The sequence below is a fragment of the Coregonus clupeaformis genome, chromosome 14 (genome assembly GCF_020615455.1).
Source record: "Coregonus clupeaformis isolate EN_2021a chromosome 14, ASM2061545v1, whole genome shotgun sequence".
NCBI classification, from domain to species: Eukaryota; Metazoa; Chordata; class Actinopteri; order Salmoniformes; family Salmonidae; genus Coregonus; species Coregonus clupeaformis.
In genome coordinates, this window is record NC_059205.1 from 6,771,214 (window position 1) to 6,799,155 (window position 27,942).

Consider the following 27,942-nt stretch of genomic DNA (forward strand, 5'->3'; position numbering starts at 1 on the left):
CTCTATTACATCTGTTAATGCAAGAGGGTCATGCAACTGGGTCGTGTTCATTAGGCATCAAATGGGTCAGAAGGACTGGGTTGTGTTCATTAGGCATCAATTTTAAATGTTTTATGTTTTTATTTCACCTTTATTTAACCAGGTAAGCCAGTTGAGAACAAGTTCTCATTTACAACTGCGACCTGGCCAAGATAAAGCAAAGCAGTGCGATTAAAAACAACAACACAGAGTTACATATGGGGTAAAAAAAAAAAAAAACTTACAGTCAATAACACAATAGAAAATCTATCTACAGTGTGTGCAAATGTAGTAAGTTATGGTGGTAAGGCAATAAATAGGCCAGTGCAAAATAGTTACAATTTAGTATTAACTCTGGAGTGATAGCTGTGCAGAAGATGATGTGCAAATAGAGATACTGGGGTGCAAATGAGCAAAATAAATATCAATATGGGGATGAGGTAGTTGGGTGGGCTAATTACAGATGAGCTGTGTACAGGTGCAGTGATCGGTAAGATGCTCTGACAACTGATGCTTAAAGATAGTGAGGGAGATAAGAGTGGGCATGTTTGGCAGCATGAGTGAAGGAGGCTTTGTTGCGAAACAGGAAGCCGATTCTAGATTTAACTTTGGATTGGAAATGCTTAATGTGAGTCTGGAAGGAGAGTTTACGGTCTAACCAGACACCTAGGTATTTGTAGTTGTCCACATACTCTAGGTCAGACCCGTCGAGAGTAGTGAGTCAGAAGGACTGGGTCGTGTTCATTAGGCATCAAATGGCAGAAAACTGACAAATGGATGGACTACCTGGACTAAACTCATTTTCGCTCCTCTTATGAGTGAGCACAAGTCAAGATTATAAATCGATCATTTAGGAATACATAGCATGTTTTCATTGTAACAGGTCATAGACTATCTATCTCGTTGTCGAATCTGTGATGGGTGAAAGCCGAAGAAGGAATGCACAGCTGAATGTGCTTGTACATTATTGTAAAATGTAAAAAGTACTGTGTTTTCAGTGTTATACAGAGCCTGACTTTGATGACCAATGAGCAAGTTGGCGTCACATAAGGAAGTAACCTCTCAAATCTCTCAAAGGGGGAAACCTCAAGAGGAAGCAGACAGAGGGGGCCCACAGTCCTCCCCTATAGCTCTTTTAAAATCTGTCTATTCTATAGGGAACTATAAAACAAACTCTAAATGTTGCCTTGACAAAAGTGATACTCTCACGCCATGCAAGTCCATTTTCACACAGGCTACATAATAATTACCACAGCTAGAAGTAACTAACATCCTGGACATGTCGGCGACGCGTCATATTCTCCACTGCTTGTTCTCTCCTCATTTATATCCCTTCTCTTGACTCACAGTATTCACTCCCATTGGGGGACAGCTTTACTGAGTTGAAAATTAATCAATTATTTCTTTCTGTCCCATCCTTGTCTTCTTGCAGTTTTTCTAGTCTGTTTTTTCTCTCTCTTTGAACATAAAAGTAACAGAAGAGGTTACGGCCGTCACGTGACAGTGAGCGTTTCGGGTTGCTCCCAACTGTTTTCCGTTATATTTGGGACGATGGTGCTTTCAAGACAACTGGGAACTCGAGGAAAAACGAGGTCGAATTATACGTCAGTGATCTTCAAGTCGAAAAGTTGAACCTCTAGAAAGATGCCCGAGTTTCCTACTTAGAATTCCGAGTTGGGTGACGGTTCAAAACGATTTTTCCCAGTCGGGGATAGTTTTTTTGTCCGAGTTCCCAGTTGTCTTGAACGCACTGAAGTCGGAAGTCTGAGATTTCCGAATTCCAAAATCGCAGTTGTTTTGAACGCGGCATTAGTCCTGTCTAGGGGCTGGGTTTCTGTATTTTATCTAAAGAACAAATCCGTTGTAAGCGAACATGGAGAGATAAAGGCATTGAAAAGAAACAGAAGAAGTATGTCTATGTTACCATAAACTTTTAAAATGGCCATACGGGAACTAAAAGTGTGTCTTCTTGGGGTAAGTAAAATAAGTTATAGGGTAGGGTGGTGATTGTCTTTGGAAATTCTTTGTCTGTCTGCGGTCCGTCTGAATATTTGTAGGCTGAGAACACGACCGTTTGAAATCCTTTCTGTCTAGTATAATTTGACATCGCATAGAAACGGAACTGTTCTTATCTTATTATCTTATCGAAGAATCGTTGCACGCTGAGAGACATTTCTCTATTAAAATATGTGGAGGCGACGCCACATAACCTAATCATAAACTTTCCCCCCGGGTAGTTTATAGGCCTGTACAATCCCGTTTGTAATCTGTCAAACTTTATGTGTCGTTGTTTCTTTTACTGCTGCGTTGTTTGTTTTGTTGTCCTTGTCCATTGAGTGATTTTCCCTGACCCTGCATTTCTGGAATGACTCTTCTGACTATTAACTAGCAGCCATTACGTCACCATCCGGCTGGAGTCTGACCATTAGGTTCTACATGACACCTCTGAGGAGCCAGCGAGAATAAAGCCGTGACCTCGGCGATTTCCTTTCAAAATAATAGTCCAGCAATGAAGATGGTAAAAAAAAATCATGCAAATGATCGAAATTCTTATCATTTTAATTAGGAAACGTTAACAGACTTAGAATTTTGTTTAACGATATAAAGAAAGGAAAATAGTTAATAGGCTTAATAGCAGAAATAATGTTATAGCATTGACAATACCGTATAACAACATTAAAGGTAATGATTACAGATAGTTATCATGGTAACAGCAGTAATACAAATAACAAAACGTAATTTTTAATGCTACTGTTAATAATAATAGTAATAACAATATTAATAATTACATTATTATAATAATATTCAACTTTAGAAAACACATTTAAATCCCATTGTTATTTAGCCCATTCAATATTGCACGATGTTCAGTACATTTTAATTGACGCTCTTATCCAGAGCGACTTACAGTTAGTGAGTGCATACATTTTCATACTGGCCCCCCCGTGGGAATCGAACCCACAACCCTGGCGTTGCAAGCGCCATGCTCTACCAACTGAGCTACATGGGACGTTTGTTTTTTCAATTTGTTTCGTGTGGCCAATCAGCTTAAATGCAGTATGTTTTTCATATTGGACATACATGTTGCACCGTACACAATTTCCTGTACATTGTGTCACAGTAAAAGGAGGGTCCATTTTACTCGCTTTGGATAAAAGCGTCTTGCTAAATGGCATATTATTATTATTTTTTACTGAGGAGCACTTCTACTTTCCAAGGTCCTCATTGCGATTCTTGTGGCCCTTTAAGAGTTTTACGGTCTACCTGTGCGTCAATCTAAGTAACATAGTAACAAAAATCCCCATCAAAATCTGTCAGTTTAAACTAGAGATATCTGTTTTTTGCTGTGTCTCAATCCACCGCATCCTCCTTGTGGCCTTCCGCATCTGCGGTGGAAGGGGGCCGAGCTACAGCGGTGTTTGTCAGACCTGATAAATCGGTCTTCTGATGAAAACGTCTGTAGCGTCCGAACGGTTTGGCCTACAAAAACTAATATGACCCCCTGTGGAAAGGGGAGACTCTCACGAACAAAGATGGTGACTTGTCTGAAGGTAACCCATACACATGAATGGAAGGTTGGAGGTAGTTTTGTGCCAATTAAAATATGTGTCCAAAACACCACATATTTCCTGAGCCGTCTTACATCTCCTAGATATAGGACAGACTCTTCAAAACCGTATTCCTTATGATTTACACTGAACAAAAATATAAACGCGACATGTAAAGTTTTGGTAACATGTTTCATGAGCTGAAATAAAAGATCACCGTTTTCTACACGCACAAAAAGCTTTCATCCCTGTTGGTGAACTTTTCTCCTTTGCCAAGATAATCCAACCACCTGGCAGGTGTGGCATATCAAGAAGCTGGTTAAACAGCATGATCATTACACAGGTGCACCTTGCGCTGGGGGACAATAAAAGGCCACTCTAAAATGTGCAGTTTTGTCACACAACACAATGCCACAGATGTATCAAGTTTTGAGGGAGCGAACAATTGGCATGCTGACTGCAGGAAGGTCCACCAGAGCTGTTGCCAGATAATTTAATGTTAATTTCTCTACCATAAGCCACCTCCAACGTTGTTTTAGAGAATTTGGCAGTATGTCCAATCGGCCTCACAACCGCAGACCACGTGTAACCACGCCAGCCTAGGACCTCCACATCCGGCTTCTTCACCTGCGGGATTGTCTGAGACCAGCCACCCGGACAGCTGATGAAACTGAGGAGTATTTCTGTCTGTAATAAATCCCTCTTGTGGGGAGAAACTCATTCTGATTGGCTGGGCCTGGCTCCACAGTCATGTGAAATCCATAGATTAGGGCCTAATATTTTATAAAATAATACAAAATACAAAAAATGTTCATACCTAAAGGGGTCCTAAAATTCAAATCAAATAGCTAAATGATCAATGGTAAAACAATTCCATATGTCAGCTTAAATAATATGAGAAGACATTTGCTCAAACTGGATCCAGGATCCATGCGACTGTCACGCCAAAATTGTGGCTTTTACGCAGCGATCCAAACCACCTAATGTGGTCATAGGTTGCATGCTACATGTGTCTATGTGCAGCCATAGACGGATATTATTGAAGCCTGGACTATAATAGGCTACATCATTCGTTATTAGTCCTGTGTAGCTCAGTTGGTAGAGCATGGAACTTGCAACGCCAGGGTTGTGGGTTTCCCACGGGGGGCCAGTATGAAAAATGTATGCACTCACTAACTGTAAGTTGCTCTGGATAAGAGCGTCTGCTAAATAACTAAAAATGTAAAAGATATATATTGTTTGGAACGCCAGCAGTTTTTGGCAAACATGCTGTTGGAATTGTTGATTGAAATGTGTAAAGGCCCAATGTTTATTCTTTTTTTTGTACTTTATTTATAGATTTTCAGATATGAGAATAGAAAAACAGTACAACCCCAACCCCTCATTCCCCCCTCCCTCCCTCCCTCCCCCCTCCCTCCCTCCCTCCCTCCCTCCCTCCCTCCCTCCCTCCCCCCGCCCGCCCGCCCTCCCTCCCGACCGCCCGCCTCCCTCCCTCCCTCCCTCCCTCCCTCCCCCCTCCCTCCCTCCCCTCCCCTCCCTCCCTCCCCCTCCCCCCCTCCCTCCCTCCCTCCCTCCCTCCCTCCCTCCCTCTTAAAGAAAAACTAACAGGTATGTGAGAGCCGGAATTCTTACTGGTTGCACCCTCCCCAGGTTTGCACACACTGCAGCAGGGATTTTGGCCCACTCCTCCATACAGACCTTCTCCAGATCCTTCAGGTTACGGGGCTGTCGCTGGGCAATACGGACTTTCAGCTCCCTCCAAAGATTTTCTATTGGGTTCAGGTCTGGAGACTGGCTAGGCCACTTCAGGACCTTGAGATGCTTCTTACGGAGCCACTCCTTAGTTGCCCTGGCTATGTGTTTCAGGTCGTTGTCATGCTGGAAGACCCAGCCACGACCCATCTTCAATGCTCTTACTGAGGGAAGGAGGTTGTTGGCCAAAATGTCGCGATACATGGCCCCATCCATCCTCCCCTCAATACGGTGCAGTCGTCCTGTCCCCTTTGCAGAAAAGCATCCCCAAAGAATGATGTTTCCACCTCCATGCTTCACGGTTGGGATGGTGTTCTTGGGGTTGTACTCATCCTTCTTCTTCCTCCAAACACGGCGAGTGGAGTTTAGAACAAAAGCTCTATTTTTGCCTCATCAGACCACATGACCTTCTCCCATTCCTCCTCTGGATCATCCAGATGGTCATTGGCAAACTTCAGAAGGGCCTGGACATGCGCTGGCTTGAGCAGGGGGACCTTGCGTGCGCTGCAGGATTTTAATCCATGACGGCGTAGTGTGTTACTAATGGTTTTCTTTGAGACTGTGGTCCCAGCTCTCTTCAGGTCATTGACCAGGTCCTGCCATGTAGTTCTGGGCTGATCCCTCACCTTCCTCATGATCATTGATGCCCCACGAGGTGAGATCTTGCATGGAGCCCCAGACCGAGGGTGATTGACCGTCATCTTGAACTTCTTCCATTTTCTAATAATTGCGCCAACAGTTGTTGCCTTCTCACCAAGCTGCTTGCCTATTGTCCTGTAGCCCATCCCAGCCTTGTGCAGGTCTACAATTTTATCCCTGATGTCCTTACACAGCTCTCTGGTCTTGGCCATTGTGGAGAGGTTGGAGTCTGTTTGATTGAGTGTGTGGACAGGTGTCTTTTATACAGGTAACGAGTTCAAACAGGTGCAGTTAATACAGGTAATGAGTGGAGAACAGGAGGGCTTCTTAAAGAAAAACTAACAGGTCTGTGAGAGCCGGAATTCTTACTGGTTGGTAGGTGATCAAATACTTATGTCATGCAATAAAATGCAAATTAATTACTTAAAAATCATACAATGTGATTTTCTGGATATTTGTTTTAGATTCCGTCTCTCACAGTTGAAGTGTACCTATGATAAAAATTACAGACCTCTACATGCTTTGTAAGTAGGAAAACCTGCAAAATTGGCAGTGTATCAAATACTTCCCACTGTATGTGAGAAATGCCCCCCCAAAAAATGGGGTCCCAGAAGCCACTCAACGATTGGCATGACCAGAACACGTGTCCCACAGTCTCTGGTGGCATTTCAAAACACTTGGGGTCAACGTTTGGATATATTTTTGTCATTTGAGTAATGGAGACGGTACAAAACTTTGAACTGAATGAGCCCATGCATTTATATTTTAGTCATTTAGCAGACGCTCTTATCCAGAGCGACTTACAGGAGCAATTAGGGTTAAGTGCCTTGCTCAAGGGCACATCGACAGATTTTTCCCCTAGTCGGCTCGGGGATTAGAACCAGCGACCTTGCGGTTACTGGCACAACGCTCTTACCCACTAAGCTACCTGCCGCTCTACATGCCTTATGCAAAAAGATGAGGTGTGAAGAGGTACGATCAATACTATGTTGCCATACGTCATCGGGTAGCTCGCCACCCACGTCTTGCTCCCATGCAGATTCTGTATTTATTTTGTATATGTTCTGTATTATGTCGTATAATCTGGTGACTGTGCCCTTCAGATACGGGTTAAGATTCAAGCACCTCTCGACTGGACACTTAGCGGGCTGAAGGGACATGTTTTATTTAGCAAAGCTGCGAGTTTGCAGGTACCTAAAAAAAAATTGTGGACATAGGGAATATTATGGTCAACCCTCAAAGAGTATCGAATGAGACAAATGCGTTATCAACAAATAGGTCACAAAAAAACATTCCTATGCCAGAACTGGAATGCTGTGTCAATCTGCGACGCTGGCAAGAGATGATTAGATGTTAATGGGGAGAAGCAGCTTGCTTGTTTAAGGCTGAAGTGATTTCGGAATTGGGATCAGATTTTAAGGGAGTTCTTGACAATGGGATTCAAAACATGGGTGCCAAGGTTCATGGGGCAGTGGGGAGGTTGGACCGTCCTTGTTTCCAAATGTAGAAACCCAATAAACACATTTCGATATATTTGCTGACCAGTAGTAGTGTAAAGAATTGGGAAGACCCAGCCTGCCTGCGGGCTTAGGTCTCTCTAGATATATCTTTCTTATTCGTGGATTTGACTTATTCCAAATGAAGTTGGAAATGCAGCTGTCCAGAGTACCTTCTTCCATACAGTTGAAGTTGTTTGAACATCGACTTTGGCAGAAAAATGGGAATAATTTGGAATAAGTACAAAAACCTAGGTAGTACAGTCATCTTAACAGAATTAAATGCGACCTGCAAATGGAATGGGAAGAGACGACCACCTTATGAAATCCTGCTTAGTGCGCTCCAGGAGTGTTTTGAAGTTATGTTTAAACAGAGCCTTAAATGAGCGTGTGACCTTTATCCCCAAATAAGTAAAGGCCTGATGCTCCACCTTAAACGGGAAATTGGCATACGCAACACCTTCTGCTAACTGAGCACACTTTTTGTTAGGTTTAACTTACAGTGGCTCGCGAAAGTATTCACCGCCCTTGGAATTTTTCCTATTTTGTTGCCTTACAACCTGGAATTAAAATGGATTTTCTCTGGAAATCTCTGGAAGACTGAAACAGGTTTCCCTCAAGAATTTCCCTGTATTTAGCGCCATCCATCATTCCTTCAATTCTGACCAGTTTCCCAGTCCCTGCCGATTAAAAACATCCCCACAGCATGGTGGTGGCGGTGTTCTCGGGGTGATGAGAGGTGTTGAGTTTGCGCCAGACATAGCGTTTTCCTTGATGGTCAAAAAGCTCAATTTTAGTCTAATCTGACCAGAGTATCTTCTTCCATACAGTTGAAGTCGGAGGTTTACATACACTTAGGTTGGAGTCATTAAAACTAGTTTTTCAACCACTCCACAAATTTCTTGTTAACAAACTATAGTTTTGGCAAGTCGGTTAGGACATCTACAGTGGGGGAAAAAAGTATTTAGTCAGCCACCAATTGTGCAAGTTCTCCCACTTAAAAAGATGAGAGAGGCCTGTAATTTTCATCATAGGTACACGTCAACTATGACAGACAAATTGAGAAAAAAAATCCAGAGAATCACATTGTAGGATTTTTAATGAATTTATTTGCAAATTATGGTGGAAAATAAGTATTTGGTCACCTACAAACAAGCAAGATTTCTGACGAATGAGCCAAACTCATTCGGGGGAGATTATAAAATTCTGTCCACATTGTTTAAGTTTCATTAAAACAAATCTCCCACAGTAGCTTTACTGCTTGCTAGGAGGTAAAGGCTGGTTCCAGGGGTCAATGGAGAGAGTTGGCATGCCAACCCTTTTCACTGTTTACTTCTTGGTTCCCAAAGTATGTATCCAGAGCCTTCTCAAGTCTTACACAGTCACATGGCGACTAAGTATCATGGTGAGATTACTTCCCTTTCTAAGGGATGACGTGATTGGTTATTCTGGGACACACTGAGAAAGTCAGGGTTCAAGGTTCATAGTACTGTTGTGGCATGATGACTCACAAGGGTGGGGTGTACAGTGGGGAAAAAAAGTATTTAGTCAGCCACCAATTGTGCAAGTTCTCCCACTTAAAAATATGAGAGAGGCCTGTAATTTTCATCATAGGTACACGTCAACTATGACAGACAAATTGAGAAAAGAAAATACAGAAATTCACATTGTAGGATTTTTAATGAATTTATTTGCAAATTATGGTGGAAAATAAGTATTTGGTCACCTACAAACAAGCAAGATTTCTGGCTCTCACAGACCTGTAACTTCTTCTTTAAGAGGCTCCTCTGTCCTCCACTCGTTACCTGTATTAATGGTACCTGTTTGAACTTGTTATCAGTATAAAAGACACCTGTCCACAACCTCAAACAGTCACACTCCAAACTCCACTATGGCCAAGACCAAAGAGCTGTCAAAGGACACCAGAAACAAAATTGTAGACCTGCACCAGGCTGGGAAGACTGAATCTGCAATAGGTCAGCAGCTTGGTTTGAAGTAATCAACTGTGGGAGCAATTATTAGGAAATGGAAGACATACAAGACCACTGATAATCTCCCTTGATCTGGGGCTCCACGCAAGATCTCACCCCATGGGGTCAAAATGATCACAAGAACGGTGAGCAAAAATCCCAGAACCACACGGGGGGACCTAGTGAATGACCTGCAGAGAGCTGGGACCAAAGTAACAAAGCCTACCATCAGTAACACACTACGCCGCCAGAGACTCAAATCCTGCAATGCGAGACGTTTCCCCCTGCTTAAGCCAGTACATGTCCAGGCCCGTCTGAAGTTTGCTAGAGTGCATTTGGATGATCCAGAAGAGGATTGGGAGAATGTCATATGGTCAGATGAAACCAAAATAGAACTTTTTGGTAAAAACTCAACTTGTCGTGTTTGGAGGACAAAGAATGCTGAGTTGCATCCAAAGAACACCATACCTACTGTGAAGCATGGGGGTGGAAACATCATGCTTTGGGGCTGTTTTTCTGCAAAGGGACCAGGACGACTGATCCGTGTAAAGGAAAGAATGAATGGGGCCATGTATCGTGAGATTTTGAGTGAAAACCTCCTTCCATCAGCAAGGGCATTGAAGATGAAACGTGGCTGGGTCTTTCAGCATGACAATGATCCCAAACACACCGCCCAGGCAACGAAGGAGTGGCTTCGTAAGAAGCATTTCAAGGTCCTGGAGTGGCCTAGCCAGTCTCCAGATCTCAACCCCATAGAAAATCTTTGGAGGGAGTTGAAAGTCCGTGTTGCCCAGCAACAGCCCCAAAACATCACTGCTCTAGAGGAGATCTGCATGGAGGAATGGGCCAAAATACCAGCAACAGTGTGTGAAAACCTTGTGAAGACTTACAGAAAACGTTTGACCTGTGTCATTGCCAACAAAGGGTATATAACAAAGTATTGAGAAACTTTTGTTATTGACCAAATACTTATTTTCCACCATAATTTGCAAATAAATTCATTAAAAATCCTACAATGTGAATTTCCGGATTTTTTTTCTCTCATTTTGTCTGTCATAGTTGACGTGTACCTATGATGAAAATTACAGGCCTCTCTCATCTTTTTAAGTGGGAGAACATGCACAATTGGTGGCTGACTAAATTATTTTCTTCCCCACTGTAGTTTGTGCATGACACAAGTCATTTTTCCAACAATTGTTTACAGACACTTTGGCTTAGTTTTGCAGCTCCTTCAGGGTTATCTTTGGTCTCTTTGTTGCCTCTCTGATTAATGCCCTCCTTGCCTGGTCCGTGAGTTTTGGTGTGCGGCCCTCTCTTGGCAGGTTTGTTGTGGTGCCATATTCTTTAAATTTTTTAATAATGGATTTAATGGTGCTCTGTGGGATGTTCAAAGCTTCTGATATTTTTTTATAACCCAACCCTGATCTGTACTTCTCCACAACTTTGTCCCTGACCTGTTTGGAGAGCTCCTTGGTCTTCATGGTGCCGCTTGCTTGGTGGTGTTGCAGACTCTGGGGCTGTCACGATCGTCGAACAGAGATGAGGACCAAGGCCAGCGTTGCAGGCAAACATACTCTTTATTAGAGACACGATCAAAAACAACAAAACGAAAACGTGACAGTTCACGGTCGAACACAACCGACTAGAAACAAAATCCCACAAACACCAATGAAAAACAGACTGTATAAATATGGCTCCCAATCAGAGACAGCCAGCAACACCTGACACTCGTTGCCTCTGATTGGGAGCCACTCTGGCCAACATAGAAATAGCACCCATAGAAACAAAACACATTATCTACACACCCTGGCTCAACATAACAGTGTCCCCAGAGCCAGGGCGTGACAGTACCCCCCCCCTAAAGGCGCGGACTCCGACCGCGTCAACCAAATACCACAGGGGAGGGACCGGGTGGGCACTCCGCCTAGGCGGCGGATCCGGCTCCGGGCCTGATCCCCGCTCCCTCTCCAACCCCCCAAAGTACCCCTGGTCCGGTCTGGCCCCGCTGGCCGGAGCTGGACTGCACACTGATGGAACGGATTGCTCTAGCTCCGGCGTAAAACATCTGACCAGTGCCGAACCAGGCACCAGTGGAACAGGCACGGGCCGTGCCGGACTGACGACGCCCACCACTGGCTTGGTGTGGAGAACAGGCACGGGCCGTGCCGGACTGACAAAGCAACCCACTGGCTTGGTGTGAGGAGCAGGAGTGAGCCGAACCGGGCTGACGAAACGCACCACTGACTTGGTGCGGGGAGCAGGAACGGGCCGAGCCGGGCTGACGAAGCGCACCACTGACTTGGTGCGGGGAGCAGGAACGGGCCGAGCCGGGCTGACGAAGCGCACCACTGACTTGGTGCGGGGAGCAGGAACAGACCGGACCGTACTGGGGACACACACCACTGGCCCTACACCGGGATCTGGAACGGGCCGGACCGGACTGGTAACACACCCCAGTACCTCTCGCCGTGCCTCTACACCTTCCATCCCCTCTTCGACCAGTGGCCCCCGTAACCTGGCGGCCTCCTCTGCCAACCCGCTGGACCGCTCTATCGCGGCCTCCTGCTGCCCCGACGTCGTGAGCCCCCCCCTAAAAAATTTCTGGGGGTCTCTCCTCCCCGTGGGCCAGGCCTCTATAGTTCTCGCCCAACTCTCGCTCTTCTGCCTCCAACTCCCGCTATTCAGCTCCTCAATTGGCTTGACCCAGTCGAAGCTCTTCCTCCATTGTTCCCAAGTCCACTCTCTCTGCTCTTCACTCGGCTTGACCCAGTCGAGGCTGCCACGGAGATCTGCTAGGGATTTCCCTGGCGATGGCTCCTCGACTCGCTGCTTGGTCCAGTAGTGGTGGGATTTTCTGTCACGATCGTCGAACAGAGATGAGGACCAAGGCGCAGCGTTGCAGGCAAACATACTCTTTATTAGAGACACGATCAAAAACAACAAAACGAAAACGTGCCAGTTCACGGTCGAACACAACCGACTAGAAACAAAATCCCACAAACACCAATGAAAAACAGACTGTTTAAATATGGCTCCCAATCAGAGACAGCCAGCAACACCTGACACTCGTTGCCTCTGATTGGGAGCCACTCTGGCCAACATAGAAATAGCACCCATAGAAACAAAACACATTATCTACACACCCTGGCTCAACATAACAGTGTCCCCAGAGCCAGGGCGTGACAGGGGCCTTTCAGAACAGGTGTATATTATACACTGAGACCATGTGACAGATCATGTGACACTTAGATTGCACACAGGTGGACTTTATTTAACTAATTATGTGACTTCTGAAGGTAATTGGTTGCACCAGATCTCATTTAGGGGCTTCATAGCAAAGGGGGTGAATACATATGCATGCACCACTTTTCCGTTATTAATTTTTTAGAATTTTCTGAAACAAGTAATTTTTTGCATTTCACTACACCAATTTGGACTATTTTGTGTGTGTCCATTACATGAAATCCAAATAAAAATACATTTAAATTACAGGTTGTAATGCAACAAAATAGGAAAAACGCCAAGGGGGATGAATACTTTTGCAAGCCACTGTAGATGTGAAGGACGCCTTTATCTTGGTTATAATGACTGGGTGTATTGATACACCATCCAAAGTGTAATTATTAAGCTCACAATGCTTAAAGGGATATTCAATGTCTGTTTTTTTTTTTTTCATTTTTACCCATCTACCAATAGGTGCTCTTCTTTGCGAGGCGTTGGAAAACCTCCTTGGTCTTTGTGGTTGAATCTGTGTTTGAAATTCACTGCTCGACTGAGGGACCTTACAGATAATTGTATGTGTGGGGTACAGAGATGAGGTAGTCATTCAAAAATCATGTTAAACACTATTATTGCACACAGAGTGAGTCCATGCAACTTATTATGTGTCTTGTTAAGCAATGTTTTACTCCTGAACTTATTTAATCTTGCCATAACAAAGGGGTTGAATTCTTATTGACTCAAGACATTTCAGCTTTTCATTTTTAATTAATTTGTAAAACTTTCTAAAAACATAATTCCACTTTGACATTATGGGTTACTGTGTGTAAGCCAGTGTAAAAAAAAATCAACTAAATGTGGAAAAGGTCAAGGGGTGTGAATACTTTCTGAAGGCACTGAATGTCTAATATGAGAAACGTGCTGCATTTAAGCTTATTGGTCTTTAAGGGCTGCAGAAAGAGGGGGGTGGAAACTAGAAGTGCTCCTGAGTAGAATGGACCCCCTTTTTACGGCGACACAACGTACAGGCAATTATGTACAGTCCGATAAATTATAGGAGTACACAAAACAAAACATTGTTGACCATTTAGGCTTGAAAAATATAATAAATATATCACATAATATCTTTTAATTATTCTTTGTATGATAGCTAGTATAAAATATATCAATAATCGTGCAAATATCCCATCAATTTAGCCCTAATTAGTCATTGAGAAGGTATACAGGACAGGACTCTTATTCTGAAGGATTCCAGAAATCTGTGACCCAGAAGTGCCTAGTTATTCTTGCCTGCTTCGTGATGGTCTACATCAGGGTTCTTCAATTCCGGTCCTGGAGGGGGCCAAAACACCTCTGTTTTTCATCCTCTCCTTCTAATCAGGGGCTAATTCAGACCTGGGACACCAGGTGAGTGTCAATTAACTACCAGGTAGAAATAAAAAACAGAAGTGTTTCGGCCCTCCAGGACCGGAATTGAAGAACCCTGGTCTACATGAATACACCAACAAATACATTGTATTCTTGGTTTGAATAAGAAGCGACACAGGCTACTGGGATGCTTTTGGCAATAACATACTGTATCTTCTCAAGTCTTTTTCTCATCTATTTTGTCTTTTGTAGACAGACAGAGCAACCCCTACATTGCATTTCACCAACTTCTTTCTCTTTTTTTTTTGCAGGATACAGGAGTGGGCAAGTCTAGTATTGTATGTCGTTTTGTGCAAGACCATTTCGACCACAACATCAGTCCGACGATAGGGTAAGTTGTAATACCTCCTTCAATGCAATAGGCAGCAACAAAGTGTGTAATCAGCTTTCAGCCTGTCCTGTTCCGGAGACCTTTCAGGAATCATCAATTTAATGTGTCCCCTCATGATGAGTTCCGTTTTCTGTATGCCCCCCCCACCCCCCCCACCCCCCAACCCCACCCCATCAAAGTTACCCATCCCTGATCTAAAACAGCATCCCTCACAGGGAAATTACAGTTATTGTATTGTATCGTTCACAGTTGTATAATGTTGAGACCAAGTGCTAGGCATAATTCTCTGTGTTACTTGCAGGGCATCATTTCTAACCAAGACGGTGCCGTGTGGAAATGAACTACACAAGTTCCTCATCTGGGACACGGCGGGACAGGAAAGGGTGGGTTAGGTGCCTCAGCTTTGCTCGTCCTTCATCTGTTTAGGGTTGCCAGCTTGAGCCAAACTCATTCGGGGGAGATTATAAAATTCTGTCCACGTTGTTTAAGTTTCATTAAAACAAAATCTCCCACAGTAGCTTTACTGCTTGCCAGGAGGTAAAGGCTGGTTCCAGGGGTCAATGGAGAGAGTTGGCATGGCAACCCTTTTCACTGTTTACTTCTTGGTTCCCAAAGTATGTATCCAGAGCCTTCTCAAGTCTTACACAGTCACATGGCGACTAAGTATCATGGTGAGATTACTTCCCTTTCTAAGGGATGACGTGATTGGTTATTCTGGGACACACTGAGAAAGTCAGGGTTCAAGGTTCATAGTACTGTTGTGGCATGATGACTCACAAGGGTGGGGTGTACAGTGGGGAAAAAAAGTATTTAGTCAGCCACCAATTGTGCAAGTTCTCCCACTTAAAAAGATGAGAGAGGCCTGTAATTTTCATCATAGGTACACGTCAACTATGACAGACAAATTGAGAAAAAAAAATACAGAAAATCACATTGTAGGATTTTTAATGAATTTATTTGCAAATTATGGTGGAAAATAAGTATTTGGTCACCTACAAACAAGCAAGATTTCTGGCTCTCACAGACCTGTAACTTCTTCTTTAAGATGCTCCTCTGTCCTCCACTCGTTACCTGTATTAATGGCACCTGTTTGAACTTGTTATCAGTATAAAAGACACCTGTCCACAACCTCAAACAGTCACACTCCAAACTCCACTATGGCCAAGACCAAAGAGCTGTCAAAGGACACCAGAAACAAAATTGTAGACGTGCACCAGCCTGGGAAGACTGAATCTGCAATAGGTAAGCAGCTTGGTTTGAAGAAATCAACTGTGGGAGCAATTATTAGGAAATGGAAGACATACAAGACCACTGATAATCTCCCTCGATCTGGGGCTCCACGCAAGATCTCACCCCGTGGGGTCAAAATGATCACAAGAACGGTGAGCAAAAATCCCAGAACCACACGGGGGGACCTAGTGAATGACCTGCAGAGAGCTGGGACCAAAGTAACAAAGCCTACCATCAGTAACACATTACGCCGCCAGGGACTCAAATCCTGCAGTGCCAGACGTGTCCCCCTGCTTAAGCCAGTACATGTCCAGGCCCGTCTGAAGTTTGCTAGAGTGCATTTGGATGATCCAGAAGAGGATTGGGAGAATGTCATATGGTCAGATGAAACCAAAATAGAACTTTTTGGTAAAAACTCAACTCGTCGTGTTTGGAGGACAAAGAATGCTGAGTTCCATCCAAAGAACACCATACCTACTGTGAAGCATGGGGGTGGAAACATCATGCTTTGGGGCTGTTTTTCTGCAAAGGGACCAGGACGACTGATCCGTGTAAAGGAAAGAATGAATGGGGCCATGTATCGTCAGCAAGGGCATTGAAGATGAAACGTGGCTGGGTCTTTCAGCATGACAATGATCCCAAACACACTGCCCGGCAACGAAGGAGTGGCTTCGTAAGAAGCATTTCAAGGTCCTGGAGTGGCCTAGCCAGTCTCCAGATCTCAACCCCATAGAAAATCTTTGGAGGGAGTTGAAAGTCCGTGTTGCCCAGCAACAGCCCCAAAACATCACTGCTCTAGAGGAGATCTGCATGGAGGAATGGGCCAAAATACCAGCAACAGTGTGTGAAAACCTTGTGAAGACTTACAGAAAACGTTTGACCTGTGTCATTGCCAACAAAGGGTATATAACAAAGTATTGAGAAACTTTTGTTATTGACCAAATACTTATTTTCCACCATAATTTGCAAATAAATTCATTAAAAATCCTACAATGTGATTTTCTGGATTTTTTTTCTCAATTTGTCTGTCATAGTTGACGTGTACCTATGATGAAAATGACAGGCCTCTCTCATCTTTTTAAGTGGGAGAACTTGCACAATTGGTGGCTGACTAAATACTTTTTTTCCCCACTGTAAATGGACGTGTGTGTCTGTGTGTGTGCGTGCATGTGTGTGTGTGTGAGTAAATTAAAATATCACTTGGTTCCTGTTGAATCACTGTTAAATCACTGTTAAATCACTTGGTTATCTCATCCTCCCTGTTAAATCACTGTTAAATCACTTGGTTATCTCATCATTCCTGTTAAATCACTGTTAAATCACTTGGATATCTCATCCTCCCTGTTAAATCACTGTTAAATCATTGTTAAATCACTGTTAAATCACTTGGTTATCTCATCCTCCCTGTTAAATCACTGTTAAATCACTTGGTTATCTCATCCTCCCTGTTAAATCACTGTTAAATCTCTGTTAAATCACTGTTAAATCACTTGGTTATCTCAGCGTCCCTGTTAAATCACTGTTAAATCACTGTTAAATCACTTGGTTATCTCATCCTCCCTGTTAAATCACTGTTAAATCACTGTTAAATCACTGTTAAATCACTTGGTTATCTCATCCTCCCTGTTAAATCACTGTTAAATCACTGTTAAATCACTGTTAAATCACTTGGTTATCTCATCGTCCCTTTGTCCAACATTGTTGCTTTTCCTGTTTGTATTTTGAACTTAGAATCTTTATTTTTCCAAACTAAAGCTAAGAGAGTTGGCACATGCCTGGAATGTTCCATGAATATCTATAGGCGATACCAAACAGTTATAACCTTAGTTATAACGCTATAATATCGGCCAATGAACTGCAACTGCGCTTGTGCAGATAGGAATTTATGCTGTTCTCTACTACCAACTGTAACTTAATGTATGGTTGTATTCCAGTTCCACTCGCTAGCTCCCATGTACTACAGAGGGTCTGCCGCTGCTGTCATAGTCTATGACATCACCAAACTGGTAAGGAACGGATCAATATTCAGTGTGGATCCCAGACTACAGACATTACAGCCTGGTCCCCAGATCTATTTGTACCGTCTTGCCAACTCCCGTCTTCATTGTCATGCCAAACAGATCTGAGGCAAAGGGCCCCTATTCATAAAGCTTCTCGGAGTATCAGCGCTGATCTGCCTTTTAGATCATTGTGAATCAGATTATATGGACAGGGAAGACCTGATCCTAGATCATTGTGAATCAGATTATATGGACAGGGAAGACCTGATCCTAGATCATTGTGAATCAGATTATATGGACAGGGAAGACCTGATCCTAGATCATTGTGAATCAGATTATATGGACAGGGAAGACCTGATCCTAGATCATTGTGAATCAGATTATATGGACAGGGAAGACCTGATCCTAGATCATTGTGAATCAGATTATATGGACAGGGAAGACCTGATCCTAGATCATTGTGAATCAGATTATATGGACAGGGAAGACCTGATCCTAGATCATTGTGAATCAGATTATATGGACAGGGAAGACCTGATCCTAGATCATTGTGAATCAGATTATATGGACAGGGAAGACCTGATCCTAGATCATTGTGAATCAGATTATATGGACAGGGAAGACCTGATCCTAGATCATTGTGAATCAGATTATATGGACAGGGAAGACCTGATCCTAGATCATTGTGAATCAGATTATATGGACAGGGAAGACCTGATCCTAGATCATTGTGAATCAGATTATATGGACAGGGAAGACCTGATCCTAGATCATTGTGAATCAGATTATATGGACAGGGAAGACCTGATCCTAGATCATTGTGAATCAGATTATATGGACAGGGAAAACCTGATCCTAGATCATTGTGAATCAGATTATATGGACAGGGAAGACCTGATCCTAGATCATTGTGAATCAGATTATATGGACAGGGAAGACCTGATCCTAGATCATTGTGAATCAGATTATATGGACAGGGAAGACCTGATCCTAGATCATTGTGAATCAGATTATATGGACAGGGAAGACCTGATCCTAGATCATTGTGAATCAGATTATATGGACAGGGAAGACCTGATCCTAGATCATTGTGAATCAGATTATATGGACAGGGAAGACCTGATCCTAGATCATTGTGAATCAGATTATATGGACAGGGAAGACCTGATCCTAGATCATTGTGAATCAGATTATATGGACAGGGAAGACCTGATCCTAGATCATTGTGAATCAGATTATATGGACAGGGAAGACCTGATCCTAGATCATTGTGAATCAGATTATATGGACAGGGAAGACCTGATCCTAGATCAGCAGTCCTACTCTGAGATGCTTTATGAATACAGGCCCAGGCTAGAGACATTAGGCTTTGTATAAAAAGCCAAGTTTGACCCATCAGCCCTGGAGTAAAGTGTAACCTGGCCATTGTATTGTCTGTCTGCCTGCCTGCCTGCCTGCCTGCCTGCCTGTCTGCCTGTCTGTCTGTCTGTCTGTCTGTCTGCCTGCCTGCCTGCCTGTCTGCCTGTCTGTCTGTCTGTCTGTCTGTCTGTCTGTCTGTCTGTCTGTCTGTCTGCCTGCCTGCCTGCCTGCCTGTCTGCCAGGACTCTTTCCAGACACTGAAGAAATGGGTGAAGGAGCTGAAGGAACATGGTCCTGAGGACATCGTTGTAGCCATCGCAGGGAACAAGAACGACTTGGGGGACATCAGGTATCAATCATTTTTGTAAAATATATATATATTTTTTAAATGTTCTTGTTCAGGTCAACATCATAAACAGATTGTACGTAGTATGTACATGCATTTGAAACAAGAAACAGGACACAACACCAAGACAATACAATGGCAGTAAACGAGAACACACTAACAATAAGAATTCTACAGTCACTTTCAGGTCTCTGCTCTAGGGATTTTTCTTTTTATTACTTTCTCAATTTGACTGTAAATACGGAGTCAAGGTGACCAGGGTCAAGTTGACCCATAGATTCATTGTATTTTTATATTGACACTTCTCAGGGTACTGTATATGCAATATTAGGGGGAAGAGATAGCAAAAATGGGTCCCATATTGTATAGAAATCCCCTTCCTTGTTCCTAAATATAGCACTCATTTTCTCCAGCGGTAACACTTTAAATTATGTTATGAGTTATGGTTGGTGGCTGGTCTTTTATCCAGTTAAGGAGAATGCATTTGCGGCCCACAAAGAGTAATTTGTTAGGAAGATTGAGCTGTGCTAAGGTAAGTAAAAGCCTGTTGCCGACGACACCCAGGACAAATAACCACGGGTCCATTCTCATACGACATCTGAACGTGCCCTCCAGCTCCGTTTTGACATTTTCCTTAGAAGATTGTAATGAATGGGAAAGTCCAGAACAGACGAGGGCCTTTTTCCTTCTCCACTTCCAACAGGTGTCAGAGAATCCCATGAACCCTTGAATCTTATACTGCATATATGGCACCTTGTTGCAGGTGATCAGTTTGTCTTGTTGCAGGTGATCAGTTTGTCTTGTTGCAGGTGATCAGTTTGTCTTGTTGCAGGTGATCAGTTTGTCTTGTTGCAGGTGATCAGTTTGTCTTGTTGCAGGTGATCGGTTTGTCTTGTTGCAGGTGATCGGTTTGTCTTGTTGCAGGTGATCGGTTTGTCTTGTTGCAGGTGATCAGTTTGTCTTGTTGCAGGTGATCAGTTTGTCTTGTTGCAGGTGATCAGTTTGTCTTGTTGCAGGTGATCAGTTTGTCTTGTTGCAGGTGATCAGTTTGTCTTGTTGCAGGTGATCAGTTTGTCTTGTTGCAGGTGATCAGTTTGTCTTGTTGCAGGTGATCAGTTTGTCTTGTTGCAGGTGATCAGTTTGTCTTGTTGCAGGTGATCAGTTTGTCTTGTTGCAGGTGATCAGTTTGTCTTGTTGCAGGTGATCAGTTTGTCTTGTTGCAGGTGATCAGTTTGTCTTGTTGCAGGTGATCAGTTTGTCTTGTTGCAGGTGATCAGTTTGTCTTGTTGCAGGTGATCAGTTTGTCTTGCTTCGAGCCTTTGTCCAATTTAGAATTTCTGGGCCTCTTCCCGGCTCCGTTTCCCAGACCCTAAATCAGAGCACTTGAGTTACTTTCAACATTAGAGTGTATAGCAATATGAAATGAAGAAATAAAGTGTTTAGGTCTTTCAGCTTTCAACAGGAGATTGTCCACTATAGGGTTCGTATTGGGTTCTGTGGGGAGAACGCCATCTTGGATTCCATCAAATGTCTTACTTGCAGATACCCAAAGAATTGTCTGTGTGGTACAGCACATTTTTGTTGGATTTTCAGAAACGATAGCAACGTGTCACCATCAAACATATCTGATTTTTGGCCTTATACCTTTCTGGTACCAGAGGTAGAAAATGCTATCAGAAACGCCAGGTAGATAGACCTTGTTATTAATAAGGTGAGTCAGAGCAGAGGAGTAATCCTTTCTCCCAAGATTTTTTGCTAATATCTCTCCAGATCTTAAAGGTACTGTTAAGAATTGGGTTCTGTTTCACTTCTGTGCTGACGAGAGTTTCTGTCACCAGTCATGACACTGATGAATGAGTATGGAGATGTGAAGCAGGACTCATTACTGACCCAATTAGAGCAATGTTCATCTCTGAGCCATTCTGCAATATACAAGCATGACATGCCCAGTTATACAACAGTAGATGAGGCGGTGCCAGTCCTCTTACATTACATGGGAGCTACAGTTCACTAACTTGTTTGCTCAGCCTTGGTATTTTTTCTGTGCAATATAAAGTCCGAGAGATAGTCATTGAGCTCATTCAAAGTATTTTTTAATGTATCAGTACTTCACTGCTGTACAGCTCTGTACTGCATTACCACCCCGGGGTTGCGTGTTACTGCTTCTCTGACTAGGAAGTGGTCATTCTGAATTCCAGAACACCAGGAAATGAGAGCTTACTGACGGAGCACCTTTTTTTTGTTTAGTTAACAACTTGAAGACTTTTCAGCTGACGTTGTTCTCAGGAGTGTGTAACCTCCCCCCCCCACCACCACCACCACGTTAAAAGCTATGTTTGCAATGGGAACCCTGTTGATGAGTCAACCCCAGTACTTCACTGTAGTGTCTCCTTTTAACAGGGAAGTTCCTATGAAGGAAGCTAAGGACTTTGCTGAGTCCATTGCGGCCATCTTCATGGAGACCAGCGCCAGAAACGCTGTCAACGTGGAGGAGCTCTTTCAGAAGATCAGTAAGTATTTCTAGTTCACTCAGTTTCTCTTGGCAAGGTGTTTCATTCCGTCCAACCACGTGAAATATGGTTTATTTATCATTCATTGTTGTCAGGGGGTTGGGTTCAATTTGAATTGAAGTCAGTTCATTCAGGAAGTAAAATTGAGTGACAATAATAAGTTATCTATGTCAAAAGTTGTTTTATTTTCAAATCAAATAACTTCCTGAATTGACCCCAATCCCCTTATTGTTATGCATCCCCAAGATCTTTATTCTGCAAAGTCATTTTTTTGTTCACTATAAAGCATGTGTTGTGAATATCTTTTGATATCTGTTTGTTTTAAGACATAAATTATAAATCTCAACATTCTATGCAACCCTTTAAGACAGATTAGCACCATTCAGCACAGCGCCTGTTAGCAGCTCTCTTAGGGATGAATCCAAGCTTCCATGAAACCTTCTCAGATGGCAATCAGGATTCTTCCCAAATGGCACCCTATTGTAGCGCACTACTTTTGACAGCACTATGCATGGGAAAAAGGGTGCCATTTGAGAAGCAATCACAGCGTAATAATTTGCGTCTCTCTTTACGTAATGATACACGTTGTGTTGTGTTTCAGGTAAACAGATTCCGCCCCTGGAGAATCCAGATTTAGACAGCAACGAGTCCTTCAAGATAACCCGGCAGCCCCCTCCGTCTAACAAACGCTGCTGCTAGTAAGACCACTTCTGAGTCCCAAATAGACCCCTAGCACCCTACCCCACTAGCACCCTACCCCCCTAGGCATTTCTGTAGATCTGAAGGGGGACTGGTGTAGTAAATTCTACCTATCTTATCTAAGGGCAAGGTGGAGGTATTATCATGTTACCACATTGCTTACACCAATCCTATACTTTCAGATCGTGTATGAAGTTGCTAGGCCCTGGGGTTAGGGGGGCAAGGGGTCGGTTTGGAATTCAGCATCCGATTGCCAGTGAGATTATCGCTCTCTTTGGTTTCCACACATTACACAGTTCCATGGATCAAGTCCACACATCCTCTTGACACACGGTCCACAATGCATAGCTCTGCTCCTGATTGTCCCTTCGACAGTCCACAATGCATACCTTGCATATACATTGGTCTCAGCGAAAGAGAGGAGGACAACAAGGCTTTGGCTTGTGATAGATCAGAACCTCTCCCCTATAGCTTGGTAAACAGTGTCCAGGCCCAGAACCGTAAACAGTGTCCAGGTCCAGAACCTCTCCCCTATAGCGTAGTGTCCAGTGTCCAGGTCCAGAACCTCTCTCCTATAGCGTAGTAAACAGTGTCCAGGTCCAGAACCTCTCCCCTATAGCGTAGTAAACTGTGTCCAGGCCCAGAACCTCTCCCCTATAGCGTAGTAAACAGTGTCCAGGTCCAGAACCTCTCCCCTATAGCGTAGTACACAGTGTCCAGGTCCAGAACCTCTCCCCTTTAGCGTAGTAAACAGTGTCCAGGTCCAGAACCTCTCCCCTTTAGCGTAGTAAACAGTGTCCAGGTCCAGAACCTCTCCCCTATAGCGTAGTAAACAGTGTCCAGGTCCAGAAGCTCTCCCCTATAGCGTAGTGTCCAGTGTCCAGGTCCAGAACCTCTCCCCTATAGCGTAGTAAACAGTGTCCAGGTCCAGAACCTCTCCCCTATAGCGTAGTGTCCAGTGTCCAGGTCCAGAACCTCTCTCCTATAGCGTAGTAAACAGTGTCCAGGCCCAGAACCTCTCCCCTATAGCGTAGTAAACAGTGTCCAGGTCCAGAACCTCACCCCTATAGCGTAGTAAACAGTGTCCAGGCCCAGAACCTCTCCCCTATAGCCCATAGAAAGCTAGTTGGACATTTCGTCATGTTGTACCTATTCCACCTATCCAGTCCTCCTCTCAGATCTACTCCTGTGCCTTGGTAAGGTGTGCTGTAGAGAGGAACCAGTACAGTTTTGTGTGTTAGAGATCAAAATACCCTAATAAAATGAACCCTGAAGTTACACGGAATAGTATGATACATATTGGGATATGTTTTCAGTACACATGCAGCAGCACAGTGAAAAACAAACATTTCATCATTTTTGGAAAAAGAGAAAAAAAAGAAGCAACCCGATTTTGGAAATCTAAATATGTTACATCTCATCTCTAACTCGCTGAACATGAACATTGGATAAATTGCACAAATAGGGAATAATCTAGTTGAGTTGAATGATGTTTAATAAAAATGACTTGTGACACAGACTTGAGATTACATTCTAAATACTTTGTACGATATAGAGATTGTGAATTCTCATTCCAAACATGCAATCAACAGATGTGTAGATCCAGTGATTGTATTGTTGCATTGTGTCTCCAGTATTACATAGATAGGACTTCATATCCATTTATTGCATGAATTCGGTCTCACCGACCGTCGTTGTCTTTTTCCCATTGAATGCTGGTATATGTACAGGCCTGTATAGCACACACGTAGAATATTTACTGTATAAGATGTTCATAATGTATACGAAGGACTAAGTTGCATGAGCTCATAAAGGCATCATAGGGCGGCAGGTAGCCTAGCGGTTAAGAGCTTTGTGCCAGTAACCGAAAGGTCGCTGGTTTGAATCCCAGAGCCGACTAGGTGTAAAATCTGTCTATGTGCCCTTGCGCAAGGCACTTAACCATAATTGGTCCTGTATGTCAGAGATCGTCTGCTAAATGACTAAAATAATTAATAAAGGTCATGTTAACCGACTGCTATTATGTCATTTAGCAGACGCTCTTATCCAGAGCGACTTACAGTTAGTGAGTGCATACATTATTATTATTTTTTGTAATTTTTTTCATACTGGCCCCCCGTGGGAATCGAACCCACAACCCTGGCGTTGCAAACGCCATGCTCTACCAACTGAGCTACATCCCTGCCGGCCATTCCCTCCCCTACCCTGGACGACGCTGGGCCAATTGTGCCCCTACAGAAATGTAGAAGATCTCTTAAGCTTGTGTTAACCTCAGACCTTATTTTCGGCGTAGATCCCAAAACCCCATTCTTTTCAACCGTTCATTTCCCCCATAGGAATGCCCAACGAACCAGAGGTAGGAAATGCTAACCCATTTCTGTTTTTTATGACTACAAGCCGGCGAGCTCTATAGGCCAGATGCATAGACAGATTGGCAAACCACTGCGTCGGTGTAGAAAAACGGGGCCCATAGGCTTTTGGATTCGACTGCTTTTATGTCATTTTATTTGTAGTTTGAGCACTTTTTTCATGGAAAAATGTTGATTCAGTATTAGTTTTTGATGACTACATTCCCTTACAATTGCCCATCAATAGCTGAATTGCTACAGTTGTTTGAAATGTACACAGAACGGTCTGGAATATGGAGTTTACAGCAACACTCCTTGCAGACCTGCAGTGCCATTTTGTAAAATTTTTGTACTTTGTGGGTAGATATAATTATTTTTTACTATCAGGATTTTATACAATATTTGGAATTTGTCAGTGTACAGGTATGCACCATGAGATGTTAACTCACAATACTGTTCTGTACTGTTCTGGACTGTTCTGGACTGTTCTGTTCTGTACTGTTCTGGACTGTTCTGGACTGTTCTGGACTGTTCTCTACTGTTCTGGACTGTTCTGGACTGTTCTGGACTGTTCTCTACTGTTCTGGACTGTTCTGGACTGTTCTGTACAAACTTGACCAATGTCCAGGTGTGGCAACAATCGATAATCTGATCAAACTAGACTTGCACGTTTCTTAAGCTGAATGCCTGCCATCACAGTCCAATGTAAACAAGGGCCTTTCTTTTAGTTTTGCCGCTGTAGACAAAATCGAATATGAAATAGACTGTTATTCATAGTTTAAAATGTTACATTTTTGTGTGCTTGAGTGAAGTTAAAGCATTTTCTATAACCTATACAGACCAGATTTAACATTTGATATATGAATCTGTATAAAATAAAGGGTCATTTCTATTGTCTCTTGTTCTTCATCTCTTCATAGAATGACAATGACAATCCCACAGATCCACAACTGGAGTGTTTCCATCATATAGGTGGGGTCCCCCTCTTACTACCATCATATAGGTGGGGTCCCCCTCTTACTACCATCATATAGGTGGGGTCCCCCTCTTACTACCATCATATAGGTGGGGTCCCCCTCTTACTACCATCATATAGGTGGGGTCCCCCTCTTACTACCGTCATATAGGTGGGGTCCCCCTCTTACTACCATCATATAGGTGGGGTCCCCCTCTTACTACCATCATATAGGTGGGGTCTTACTACCATCATATAGGTGGGGTCCCCCTCTTACTACCATCATATAGGTGGGGTCTTACTACCGTCATATAGGTGGGGTCCCCCTCTTACTACCGTCATATAGGTGGGGTCCCCCTCTTACTACCATCATATAGGTGGGGTCCCCTTCTTACTACCATCATATAGGTGGGGTCCCCTCTTACTACCATCATATAGGTGGGGTCCCCTCTTACTACCATCATATAGGTGGGGTCCCCCCTCTTACTACCATCATATAGGTGGGGTCCCCCTCTTACTACCATCATATAGGTGGGGTCTTACTACCATCATATAGGTGGGGTCCCCCTCTTACTACCATCATATAGGTGGGGTCCCCCTCTTACTACCGTCATATAGGTGGGGTCCCCCTCTTACTACCGTCATATAGGTGGGGTCCCCCTCTTACTACCATCATATAGGTGGGGTCCCCCTCTTACTACCATCATATAGGTGGGGTCCCCTCTTACTACCATCATATAGGTGGGGTCCCCCTCTTACTACCATCATATAGGTGGGGTCCCCCTCTTACTACCATCATATAGGTGGGGTCCCCCTCTTACTACCGTCATATAGGTGGGGTCCCCCTCTTACTACCATCATATAGGTGGGGTCCCCCTCTTACTACCATCATATAGGTGGGGTCTTACTACCATCATATAGGTGGGGTCCCCCTCTTACTACCATCATATAGGTGGGGTCTTACTACCGTCATATAGGTGGGGTCCCCCTCTTACTACCGTCATATAGGTGGGGTCCCCCTCTTACTACCATCATATAGGTGGGGTCCCCCTCTTACTACCATCATATAGGTGGGGTCCCCCTCTTACTACCATCATATAGGTGGGGTCCCCCTCTTACTACCATCATATAGGTGGGGTCCCCTCTTACTACCATCATATAGGTGGGGTCCCCTCTTACTACCATCATATAGGTGGGGTCCCCCTCTTACTACCGTCATATAGGTGGGGTCCCCCTCTTACTACCATCATATAGGTGGGGTCCCCCTCTTACTACCATCATATAGGTGGGGTCTTACTACCATCATATAGGTGGGGTCCCCCTCTTACTACCGTCATATAGGTGGGGTCTCCCTCTTACTACCATCATATAGGTGGGGTCCCCCTCTTACTACCATCATATAGGTGGGGTCCCCCTCTTACTACCGTCATATAGGTGGGGTCTCCCTCTTACTACTATCATATAGGTGGGGTCCCCCTCTTACTACCGTCATATAGGTGGGGTCCCCCTCTTACTACCATCATATAGGTGGGGTCCCCCTCTTACTACCGTCATATAGGTGGGGTCCCCCTCTTACTACCATCATATAGGTGGGGTCCCCCTCTTACTACCGTCATATAGGTGGGGTCCCCCTCTTACTACCGTCATATAGGTGGGGTCTCCCTCTTACTACCATCATATAGGTGGGGTCCCCCTCTTACTACCGTCATATAGGTGGGGTCCCCCTCTTACTACCATCATATAGGTGGGGTCCCCCTCTTACTACCGTCATATAGGTGGGGTCCCCTCTTACTACCATCATATAGGTGGGGTCCCCCCTCTTACTACCGTCATATAGGTGGGGTCCCCCTCTTACTACCGTCATATAGGTGGGGTCCCCCTCTTACTACCATCATATAGGTGGGGTCCCCCTCTTACTACCATCATATAGGTGGGGTCCCCTCTTACTACCATCATATAGGTGGGGTCCCCCTCTTACTACCGTCATATAGGTGGGGTCCCCCTCTTACTACCATCATATAGGTGGGGTCCCCCTCTTACTACCATCATATAGGTGGGGTCTTACTACCATCATATAGGTGGGGTCCCCCTCTT

General features: G+C 43.9%; 1 protein-coding gene across 3 annotated transcripts; it reads left to right on the forward strand.

The window, feature by feature from the left end:
* The first annotated feature begins 1,787 nt into the window (after positions 1–1,787).
* LOC121580563 (ras-related protein Rab-31) lies at positions 1,788–24,064 on the forward strand. 3 transcript variants are annotated; one of them, XR_006661714.1, is made up of 8 exons: positions 1,788–1,992; positions 14,322–14,401; positions 14,703–14,784; positions 17,566–17,637; positions 19,233–19,339; positions 21,737–21,846; positions 22,448–23,142; positions 23,184–24,064. XR_006661714.1 is itself a non-coding variant. In XM_041895503.2 (7 exons), exons 1-7 carry the CDS (start codon positions 1,957–1,959, stop codon positions 22,543–22,545), a joined length of 585 nt encoding a protein of 194 aa, XP_041751437.2. In that variant the 5' UTR covers positions 1,788–1,956; the 3' UTR covers positions 22,546–24,064. The 3 variants fall into 3 exon arrangements, 1 of the variants encoding a protein (XP_041751437.2); XR_006661715.1 differs by having other exon boundaries at positions 22,448–23,060; positions 23,471–24,064; XM_041895503.2 differs by having other exon boundaries at positions 22,448–24,064.
* The last annotated feature ends 3,878 nt before the right edge of the window (positions 24,065–27,942 follow it).

Bases quoted from the DNA above. Each gene is read 5' to 3' on its own strand.
- LOC121580563 (XM_041895503.2), top strand. From the start codon at position 1,957: ATGGCCATACGGGAACTAAAAGTGTGTCTTCTTGGG. The intron at 14,402-14,702 runs GTAAGTTGTAAT...TGTTACTTGCAG, and splicing joins AACATCAGTCCGACGATAGG to GGCATCATTTCTAACCAAGA. The intron at 14,785-17,565 runs GTGGGTTAGGTG...GTTGTATTCCAG, and splicing joins ACACGGCGGGACAGGAAAGG to TTCCACTCGCTAGCTCCCAT.